This window comes from Chelon labrosus, assembly GCF_963514085.1.
Source record: "Chelon labrosus genome assembly, chromosome: 16".
Classification (NCBI taxonomy): domain Eukaryota; kingdom Metazoa; phylum Chordata; class Actinopteri; order Mugiliformes; family Mugilidae; genus Chelon; species Chelon labrosus.
Window position 1 is genome coordinate 2,682,669 of NC_140349.1, and position 11,842 is coordinate 2,694,510.

The following is an 11,842-nucleotide window of genomic DNA, read 5'->3' on the forward strand; positions in this document are numbered from 1 at the left end:
CAGTTTAGGTCTGCTCGGTCATAATTAAGCGAATCTTTCCAACGTCCTAAACAAAGAGATTTAAAGTCGGTTGAAGTTACTCGCTCGGACGGAAATCGTGTTGCGATATTTCACCAAACTGTGGCAACCGGCAGTGGTGTAATGGAGGCGTTCAGGGGCAGACGCTTAAAGTCAAATGGCTGTTCCCTTCACAAGGACCGTGGTGAATGCCCATCTGTCACAGTAATTACCTTTGACACACAATGAAAAATAAATAGGCTCACAGTGTGGCAGCCTCCTGTGCTGTGCTGTGCTGTGCTGTGTGTGTGTAGTAATAGGTTAGATATGGCTGAGGTCGCTCTCCTGGGACCAGAGGTTAAGTAGCTACCGTTGACCTTAAATTGTCAGTCAACTCGTCACGGAGCAGCCTGATACTTGGCAGGATGTACCCGTCTGTGGCGCTTGCTTTGAAACGGGGAGCCGATACCATCTGGCTGTGTTTTAATTTCACAATTTGTTAAAAAGAAAGAAAAGATGCCTCAGAGTTTGGGTTCAAACCAGGTTTACTCGTCTTATCACCAGATTAAAGCTTCCCGTTAAAGTTGAATTGTTGCACACCACAAAATCAAGACGGATGCATCAGCTGCTCTCTGAGACGACTGTACTTGTGCATGATTTTGAGAAACAAACAAAAATAAAAAACCCTGAATCCTCGGTTGCACCATTGCATTCAAAGTCATGACCAGTTTTAAGGCAGTTGTCATGAACTTGCACGTTTATGACTGCTTATGATTTCTAGTATTTATGGCAGCGTGATACCCCAGGCTCAAGAACAGAGACCGTATCGTCAAAAGGTCACCCGCACATTTTCAGCCCTTCTCTTCCTCTCTCTCTCTCTTTACCCTCTCGCCCTCGGAGGTCTAGTTTTAAACTGGCGTGGTTTTCCTGTTAAGTGTATCTGAGTTGCTATCCCTGTCCCTTTTGGCCGTCAGTCGGTCCAGGGTTCCCACGTTGCCCCGGTCTCTCTCCATGGTGGCTGTGGATATGGGGGCTGACTGGGCCGGAGCAGCAGCTGATGTGGAGGTATTCAGCGGTGCTGCATTCTGGGATACAGCCGCCGCCGCCGCCGCCAGGTTGGACTTAGAGTGGGACGGGAGCGTACCGCTGCTTATCACGGCTCCTCCTCCTCCTCCCCCTCCACCGCTGCCACCGCTGCCGCTGGAATCTTTTGGGAAGTAGTTGTGGAGCTGGTAGAGCGTGGCGCGGTCCACCGTGCCGTACAGAGGTGGGGCACCTCCTCCAAGGCTGCCCAGCTTGGAGTCCCTCGACAGGGTGTACATGGAGATGTCTCCGCCTCCTCCGCTCCCGCCGCTGCTGGTGTGGTGCGGGTTGGGCAGCGTGGCCACGGAGAACGGCGGCGCGGACGGCGGCAGGCTGAAGGTCTTGGAAGCTCCGATGGGCGAGGTCTCCTGCGAGCGCGGCGGGTCGGTGGAGCGCGAGCTGGAGCGGGAGCGCCGCCTGAAGCGGTAGCTGGGCAGGCGCAGCATGGCGTGCGTGGTGCTCTTGAAGAGGTCGGTGCGGGAGCGGCAGCGCAGCTCCTTGTTCTTCTCGATGTAGATGTTGACGGCGAGGACGCCGACCATCTCGGCCAGGATGAAGGACAGGCCGCCAAAGTAGAACGACCAGCCGTAGGAGTAGTGCCACTTCTTGTCCTCGTCCTTCTTGGGGGAGATGTCGCTCAGGGCTGCTGAGATGTACACGATCACTCCGATGATGTTGCTGAGTCCTGAGGAAATATAAAAGGCTGCTAAGTGCTCCTCTGAGACAACTTAACCTGCAGCTTCATTAAACTGTTTTGCAGGCAGGGAAGTGCTTCCTTTCAATTACACAGAGAGGAGGCAGGCACAATATAAAACTTAATCTGTTTAGATCTTCTTATTATGATTGTGTTTGATATATGTGGAACATTTAATTGCAATGAAAAGCATTTATCAGAACAAGAGATGAAAATCATGCATGAGGGATGGCAAAGCATGCTAGCGCTAAAATGCTAAAGCAAACTGTGCGTTTATTAAATATTTCTCCAAGCTACGAGCGGAAATACAGACGTCTCCGGCAGCCAAGCATACCTGCAGCCACAAAGAGAATCCCTCCACCGAGAATAATGTTCCTCTTGCTCTTGTAGAAGCTGCTGGAAGCGACGCACACTCCCCCCAGCAGAAGCAATATGGCGCTGAGAATGGGGAAGATGCTGGAGGCTCTCACCACACCTGCAGACGGACGACAGCGCGCACATCATCATCACCTCCGGCTGCAGAGTCACCGCCCTTCAACCTCCTGTGGACTTTGCTGCGTCTGACATGCGGCTAATTCTGATCGTAGCGCCGTTAATGAGGTTTTATTCCTCGATGTTCGACACCATTTGGAGGTGCAAAGTTAGCAGCCTCGTGACACCCCTGGGAGAGAAGTGTTACCAAGACTCGCTACAGCTGACACTACAACTTGGCTTTGGAATCTACTCGTCTGTCTATATGTTTCCTACGTATTTAGTGTAGCGTATAATGTCTTTTGCGACTCTGTCAAGATGGAGAGCATCAACTATCGCTGCTTAGTTGCTGTTGGAAAAGAAATTCTGTTTTTAAGAACCGGGGGTTTTACCAAGTACACTAAGAGGATGCTACTGACTGAAAATCAAACAAAACGATTAATTCCTTTTCAAAACTAACACGTCAATAAGCTGCACACAGCTCGGGAGCTTCAGCTGCAAAAGGCTGCATTACATAAAAACCCCTCTACGCTCCATCCCCCTGCAGACACCTCCCTTAACAGACAGACATTATATAGAAGTAAAAAAAGCTGAGAAGCTCCATCTCAGGCAGGAACAAGAGGAAAGGCAGAACCTTCGAATTTCAAGGTGACTGATCGAGACACGTTAGCTTTTGTTCGCCGCTGAAGGGAAAAGAGAGAAAGGTGCAAGACGCACCTATTCACCGGCGTCAGACGTGTCGAACAGCGCTCACAAATAACAGGAAGGAGTCTGAGTCGTAGATTTCTAGGGATTTTCGGACCCCGTGGAGCGCTCAGGTGACAAAACCCAAATATATTAACGGGTCATGTGATAAATAAACCTTCTAGGGAGTTGAATTTTTGGTTTGTGGAGCAGAAACTGTTGATTAAGACAAACTGATGCTTTAGACAAATACAAAAATAATTATTATTGCAGATTTATGATAATAAATAGAGTTGCATCTTGAAAACGAATCGGTCACTTAAGTTTAAATACATCTGCATGTATTTAATGTCTCCCAGGAGTGTTTCCTACTCTAAACTGCTCCGTTATCGACACATTGAATGAATTGTGCAGGTTTCTGAGAGGTGAAAGGTTCCTGCTTCTGTCCACGTCGCACCGCAAAGCGGACGTGAGAATTCAAGATGCCATGGCAGACCTCGGGCCACAGAAATAGACGTCTTTATATAATACCTGGGAGGAGCATTACATACTTTGTAAAAACCGAAAAAGGTTCAGGGCCGTATGAGCACAATCTGCTTCCACAATGCACGCAGGATGTGAAACCTGAATCCTGAGCTGAAAATAATCCATTAGTGAAGGCTGTTCTTTCAATCTGTGCAAAATTAAAAAAAAAAAATGCTTTCTGTACACCCCCAGACTCCCAACCCCATGCACCTGGGCATTTATACACACACACACACCGTGCACACACACACACACTTACACACACCTTCAGAAAAGCTTTGCTTGAATCTGACATCCGTGCATTGATGTCCGCCCACCATCCCCTTCTGTCCTTTCTGTATCTGTGCAGGACGGAAACTGTGGCGTGTGTGTGTGCATGTGTGTTGTTTGGTTCACAGTGTGTGTGTGTGTGTGTGTGTGTGTGTGTGCATGCCAGCGTAGCGTTATCTAACGTCTCTATATGTGCTCGTGTGCATTTTGTCGTGTGTTCGTGTGTCACTCACGCAGCAGATACTCGGCGGCATCTTGGTCGTAGTCTGCGTCATCTGGGAAATGATTGATCTGGGAACACACACCTCTCTTCAAGCCTGAACAAAGACAAGAGAGGAAGAGGAGGAGGAGGAGGAGGAAGAAGAGGAGGAGGAGGAGGAGAGGTTGAGGAAGAACACGGGAAAAAAATAAAGCAGCAATCGCAAGCAGGAGAAGAAGATAGGTAAGAAAGACAGAATGACAGAAACGTTAAAGAAGAACTGAGCACACACAGAGAGAAGGTGATAACAACCAACTATTCTAAAAAGACCGTGAGAAAGGGAAGAAAGAAAAGGAGTGATGGAAAGTGATAAACATAGAGAAGGAGGAACAGAGTGAGAAAGACAGAAACGATGGACATGAAGAGAGACAAGTAAGGCAAGAGATGTAATGAGGAAAAAAACTACTACTACTACTACTACTACATGTCTTCCTCCTCTTCTATATTGCACTAAAGCTAAACAAATATCCACCCATGCCTTCATTAAACACAACAGAACAATAAAGTTTATCTGGAGCTTCTCCGTTGGGAACTGATTATGCTCCTGCAAAGATCTGCCGAGCCAATCAAATTGTTCAGGCTGGGTTTTATGAGTTTAGCATATTTTGCCACTCAGGATTCATCTCTAGAGTTTAAACCTTGAGTCAAAGGAACAATTTTCAAGAGGAACCTTTGGCCTCATTAGCTACACTAGTACTCATGTGACCACCTCGATCAGATCAGACTGACCTGATCAATCAAGTTGAAACACATCCCATAATGAAATCCAGATGGTCTTCTACCACACTGTTAGTCTGAAGCATAGACTGTATATAAATATGGACTACACGTCTCCACTTCCTCTCATTGGCCAAACTGACGATGTTTTCCCAGGAATAGGGGCGGCGCCATCTTGTGAGTTTGGAGTCTGATCGGTACAGTCTGAGGGTGGAGCCACGTGGAGCCGGGATATCGATGCCACACTTCCTCCAGACTCACTCGCATTTTTGTTTAATTAATCCTACGCTCTGCTCTACCTCCACCACTTACAAGGAAATGTTGGATTATACACTGGACTTATTTTTAAAAATAGTTTTTACCACTCTCACTGTCTCATGGGATTGCTTTACGGAGCGGTTGGCATGACAACTGTTAATCGGAATTATGTTACATCCTGTTTCGTCAAATAACTAAAGCGCAATTTATTCAAAAAATTGACACTTGAACATTCATCAACATTATATTAACTACCTAAAATCACTGAAATCATCCCTGAAAAAAAAAAAATATATATATATATATTTAACGTGTATTTTAGTGTTTTATTTCGGCCACTAACATGGAGGAGGCGAGGAGGCGGAGCTTATGACCTATACTGCAGCCAGACAAAAGGGGGAGCTCTACTTCCTTTGGCTTCTTTATACTGTCTATGATCTGAATTGAGTCTGGAAACACCAGGCTAGATCATTAATTATGATCCATATTATTTATCCATCTGAAGGGTTCAGGAACTGGATTAAAAATTAAGCCAGATGTCAATACATCAGTAATCTGTCTGACATCTTCTAAATTAATTCCTAAAAATCCAACAAATTTCTTCCCATGTTCCCTGTTGAAGTTATACTATATACTATACTATACTATACAAATATATACAGTATTTATATGTGTGTAGCAGAGGAAACCTGAGGCAAAGCTCCAACCTCTACCTTAATGATCTAGTTCCTCTAATGTGAATTGTGCATCAAAAAACACAAACAAGCTTCACATTAGCTTTTATACGAGCTCATTATCACGTTGAGAACATGAAGCAGCGATGATACCATGACGCATAATGCTGAATTATCACCTGATGTTTCAGATCTGCTGGTGGTTTCAGACAGACGGCATTACTGAGGTTCTGTAGTTTGAACTGAGGTTACATTAATAACCAAGGATCGATACCACTTCACTTGCTCTATTCTCACAACGTAGCTAAACTCAGTAGGACGTATTGAAGGAATGTTTACAATGTTGACACAGAAATATCTAAAACAGCACTTATTGCAACTAAAACATATTTAAAGTGTAAGAATGGTTATGTTCTAGTACTGGCAGGACGTTGGGGAAAGATCCTGTCCTGGTTTAATGCACAAGATGTTAGCACACAACTTATTTACTAGCAATAGCACAGCCTTGTCACTTTACAGCTATTTGGTGCTGCATAAATGTCACTTCAGATGGTTGAGAAACATTTTCCTGGGATTGTTCTCCTCATTTTCAAGGATCTGAACTCATGCAGCTGCAACAATCTGAGCCATAGGATTATGCTTCCAACATATCTGATTAAATATAACAGATTTTATACCATTTCCAAGAGAAGAAACTAAAGCAAAGGGATATTTAACACCAGCAGTATGTGTGTGTGTGCATGTGACTGTGTTTGTGAGTAGGAGAACACCTATTTATGTCTGTTCTGATTACACTGATGAGCACAATGACCTCAACTAGACCCTCCAGTGACAAACACATGAGAAAACACACTCAGAAAGGTTTCCCCGGCTTTCAACACGCATGCACAGCAGATGTACCTTCCAGGCAGCAGATCCTCCAGAGCCCAGAGTGGGTGAGGGCCCCAGGGTCTTTCTTGTCCTTATTGTTGGAGTCCTCCTGGGAGGAGTTGGCCGTGCTGTTGCAGATGAACGCCCGGGCGTACAGCCAGTAGTCCGTACCGATGGCCACGGTCATCAGGGCGAAAGCCGCGAACGCTCCCATGGTGGTCAGCAGCACCTGGATGCCTCGCTCCCACCACACCATCGCCGGGCGGGGAAGGAAGCTGATGTCTGACGAGAACACGGACAACACCGTCAGCAGACAGGTCGTCAACATCATTTTAACGCTTCCAGACTGAGAGCTGGATCTCAAGCTTCCCCGAAAGAATCACAAATCACAACGTCAGCTGTACGCCTCTGGGCGGCTGCTTCAGGGACCATATCAGGCTCCCATCATTCCTACAATACTTAATGTTAATTGCTCATTTAACAGCCCAGCCTGCGGGACCGTTACGGTGAAAAAGTCTCCTTAACAGACGTTATGTACTCCGCTGAAGCTTTATCTTCCTACGCCATCCTTTGTTTCGTCCACTGAGAGGCTTCAGGTGGTGCATATGTAATTTTAAATTATCAGTGAGCTACAGCTTTTAATGATCATGAAAGGGTTTACTTTTAATACTACAGAAAAAAATTGATGAGGCCAGTGTTGTGTACAGTAGGCTGAGTATTGAGGCATCACTGCAGCACAATCCAAGTCTGAACTTCTAAGCTTTTCCAAAGAATCCAATTCCACTTTATTTCATTTCAATTAGTCGGTCCACATTGGTGCTCAAAAGGTTAAACTCCACATTAAAAATGAGAAACCCATTTCTGCGTTGCACCGACTTCACCATTTATGCATTGGACTGTCAAATATTTATGCATTAATAGAAATACTGTCCCCTGTGGGGATAGTGGGTGACTGGTGGGGAGCTGCAGCTGCTGATGGGTTTCCATTGCATCCTGTGTTAGAGAGAGCACTGAAAAAGTTTTAATAAAAAAATTTAAAACAAATAACAGCACACAAGGCCTGGAGCGGTGAAGAAACGTTGGCAGCCGAGCTAAGGACAAAATTCCGACTGCAAAAAATACATCAAACTACAAATATTGGTTCAAAAACCTGAACACAAGGAGATGGAAATGGACACAAGTGCATGAAAAAAGAAATAAAAATATGATTCGGAGTATTGCATACACAGATCAGCAGCTGAAAACCAAGACGGGAAAAATCTGGAGGTGATGAGATCGGTTAAATTTCTTGCCGACGAGCGACGAACGGAAGACAGAGGTTTTTGTACACATTAATAAAAACAGGAAGGTATGAGATGAGAGGGGGGGAGGCTGATGAGATGAGGGGAGACGAGTGGAGGGGAGGATGAGGAGAGACATAAATCTAAGCTGAGAGGTGAACAGCGAGAGGGACGACAAGAGGAAAATTGAGATGCAACACATCTGCTGTGCTTCAGGAAACAGAAATGGAAGTGGAAGGGAGGAATGAGGGGGCGTGGGGAGGGTTCAGCGACTGTAGGACTCCATTTAAGCATTACATAGAAAAAAATGTCTACAGTTTCAAAAGAGACAACCCCGCCCCCGGCCCGGTCACCCCCCCACCACAAAGCTCTGACTCCCATTCACACCGTCACAAGTGGAGAGGTTAATGTAAAACAATCGATCGCACGGAGAGAGAGAGGGAGAACGTGAATCCCAGTGTGGGCTTTTTAGACTGAAAGGCTAATTCAGCTGTCCTCCGGGGTGTTTCCATGGCAACGCAGATCCCAAAAATACCAGAGACCACTGCTACTTTGACCCTGACAAGTGACCCGCCCGCTGGAATAATACGTAACAAAGGTGAGCCCCGGAAAAGACTGCAGAGGACGAAGGGAGACGGGACGGGAGGGACATGTCGTGGGGTTTGTTATCATTTTCATTTTTACAGAAAATGTCAAATGTTTCTTTGTCTTTTAATCTATTTTCATCAACTTGTTCCGACTCTTTTCAAGCACTGTCACATTGGGAATTGAACTGAATGGATGTCGATTTATTTTCTTGTAAAATCTGTGCTCCTTTTTTTCCAGAAATAAAAAAAAATCAAAGATTTAAATATTTCGAGTCCCAGCGTGGACCGCTTTAGTTTGATTTTAAAAAAAATTACTGAATGAATTTAAATTATTTATTGCTCACTTATGTAACAAAGCAGAATTGGAAATATCTGAAAAATAAATAAAATTAAAAATATTAATTGTAAAATGTACAGAGTTAGAAAAACTGAATCCATTTTATAAACATGAAATTCAGAAGAAATTAAGAAAAACCTTTATTTGTCCTGCAATGGGGATACTGCAGTTTATAACAGCAAACACAAGGTCAGAAAATATATCAAGAGTGAAAAGTGTAGGGTATAAACTATAAATAATAAAATAAAATAGAATAAAAATAAACAGAATCAACACTGGACACATGTCAAGACATCTGAATTTGCTCGAAACATTAGTCTTGATTAGTGTCCTCGTCACAAATCCCAAATTCTAAATCTCAAAAAGGCCTTTACAATCTGAACTGAACATATGGGAAGATTTTCACAATAAAAAGTTGCTTTGTCTTTTAATTTATGACAATAAATTGTCCCAAATCGTTTAAATCATTGTGAATTGAACCAAACTTGATTTCAAACCAATTTTACTTTACCTTAACATCTGTCTTGCACAATCTATGTTCCTATTTTACCTTTTTTGTTCTTTTTTAGCAAAGGTGGAAAAAAATGTAAAAGTAAAACTAAAACTTATCTGACTGATGCTAATACCTAGCATCACAGCGTGGCCTGCTTTAGTTTGGTTGAAGGAAAATGTAAAATTGATTGAATTTATAATTATTCAGTGCTCATTTAGAATAACTAAGTGGTTATTGTGAAACAAATAAGGTTCAAAATAAAGCAGAAATGGAAAATGTTCAAAGGTAGAAACCCACAATCAACGCTGGACACGTGTCAAGACAAGTGAATCTGATGGTGAAACTTTAAATCACTGTTGTATTGTGACTTTGACTGAACTACATTTGTTTGCAATTTTATTTTTCCTAAACATTTTTTGAGTTTTCTTTTCTTGCACAACCTGTGTTCCTACCTGAATCTTTTCAGACCAAAACTTGTTTGAGTGATGCTAACACCTAGCATGACAGCGTGGCCTGCTTTAGTTATGTTTCAGGAAATTACTGAATTAATTTAAGACGATTCATTGCTCATTCAAGTTTATTTCAAAACAAAGCAGAAGTTCAAATATCTGAACAAGACTAAAAAATAAAATGTAAACATAAAATGTACCAAGTTGGAAACCGAGAATCAATATTGGACACGTGTCAAGAAAAGTGAATTTGCTTGAGTGTTTAATGACCAGTCACTTTTATTTGGCATTTTTCTTCTTGCAAAATCTGTGTTCCTATCTTTTCTGCATCTTTTCAGCAATTAGTGGGAAAAGCATAAAATAATAAAGCTAAAACTTGTCCGAGGGAAGCCAATACCTAGCATCAATGCCTGGACCGCTTTAGTTTGGTTTAAGGATACTACTGAATGACTTTGGTTAGCGTTTATTAGTATTGACTCACATTTATCTGACTTGCTACGGATCTCAAATGCTTCTCAAAATGAAACGTCTCTTTTGTTTTACCGAGCTCGTGCCTCATGCTAAAGTTCAGGACGAACCACGTGACGAGAGCAGCACATATGGCAGCAACAGGCCTCCTACATCCAGACGAGTCCAAGTCAACAACGCTGACACAGTCACATTTGTTCCTAAACACTGAGAAGCTTCTGATTCGTCTCAGTCAGATCCGTTCTCGTAACTGTAACGCAGCTTCTTCACCACCGACCTGTCGAATACAGTACGCGTTTGTTACGTAATTTTTTATTTTTTTTAAGGATGTCCATAAATGGTACGAAATACGTTTATGAAAATACATCAAACCCACGTCAGGGAGGAGGGAATTTGCGGCTTTATGCTCGAACAGTTTAAAAATAAGGACGCAAACGTGTCTCCGGCTGCAGAAAAATAAAAACTATTGCATCCACAACAAAAGGGCAACACGGCCGTAGCATCCGAGCTGCACTGGACCCTGATTGGCCTCAAGAATTCACAGAACTCAAGGCTGATTTATGCAAGAAGGAAAGAAAACATTCAGTTGTTTCTCATGCACAGTGCACGCAGAGACAGTACAATGGAAATGACAGTGAAGTGTCAGGCACACTCATTCATTCATTCATTCATTCATTCTGAAAGCATTTGAAAGCCTTTAGACCTCTGATCTAAACGTGAACAAACATTTAGCTTAGTTCCACAAACGCCAGCGCCGATTAATCGAAGCCTTATGAATCCAGACGTCTGTGCACATCTGTGTGTGTGTGTGTGTGTGTGTGTGTGTGTGTGTGTGCATGGGTGGCTTCCTGCACGGTTGTATTCATCTACATGTACATGTGTCATTCATGTAGATAATATAGTTGTGCAGGAATCCACATGTGTGTCTGGGTGTTTGCGTGTAGAAGTACACATGCACATCTGTTTGTGTGTGTTTGTGTGTGTGTGTGCGTTACCTGAGGGCATGTTTCTCCCTTTTGCCTCCATCTCCTCTCCCCCCTGCTGCTGCTCCTGCTGCTCCTGCTGCTCCTGCTGCTGTTCTTCTTCTTCTTCTCCTCCTTCGTCAGTGAAGAGCGCTCCGTAGCCCCGGTCCGAGCCGCCTCCATCCACCGTTTATCCTCCGCTTTCTCTGCCCCTTCCCTCGCTCCTCTCCTCTCGCCACTTCCTCTTCTTCTTCTTCTTTTCTTTCCTCCTCCTCCTCCTCCTCCTGCTGTTCTGCGTTTACCTTGAGCACTCCTTCGCGCCTTTTCCGCGAGCGGGTGGGGAAGGTGGACACTTCGCTCGGCGTCCTCTCTCGTCTTATTGAATTGTCACGGCAGGCATCTTAGCTACTAGGAGAGGAAAGAGAGAGGTGAAGGGAGGGAGGGAGGGGGTGAGGAGCACATGAGAGAAAAGACAGAGAGAGAGAGAGAGAGAGAAGCAAGGAGATGCGGGAGGGAAAGGGAAAGCGTGAAGATGAGAAGATGAGATGGGGGGTGTTAGTGGTGGTGTATTTTCGATTAACAAACGTGACATGAGTCTTGAAGACGGGGGGTGCTCCCGTGCAGAAGCATCTCCCATGCAAACACGTTTTCTACCTGAGGACGGACGATGACACTGCTGGAAAACCAACAAACAAACAAACAAACAAACAGGAAGCGACCAAAAAGCCGACGGCAAAAACAAGCCCCCCCACCTCACCCCACCG

General features: G+C 44.2%; 1 protein-coding gene across 2 annotated transcripts; it reads right to left on the reverse strand.

The window, feature by feature from the left end:
• Positions 1-557: 557 nt before the first annotated feature.
• LOC311501410 (voltage-dependent calcium channel gamma-4 subunit-like) lies at positions 558-11,142 on the reverse strand (the record flags this gene model as incomplete). 2 transcript variants are annotated; one of them, XM_084563210.1, is made up of 5 exons in its annotated part: positions 558-1,765; positions 2,109-2,249; positions 3,958-4,041; positions 6,533-6,784; positions 11,112-11,142. In XM_084563210.1, the coding sequence occupies 5 exons, from the start codon at positions 11,140-11,142 to the stop codon at positions 906-908; spliced, it is 1,368 nt and encodes a 455-aa protein (XP_084419336.1). In that variant the 3' UTR covers positions 558-905. The 2 variants fall into 2 exon arrangements, with proteins under 2 accessions (XP_084419336.1, XP_084419335.1); XM_084563209.1 differs by lacking the exon at positions 11,112-11,142 and having other exon boundaries at positions 6,533-6,918.
• Between the last annotated feature and the right edge of the window lie 700 nt (positions 11,143-11,842).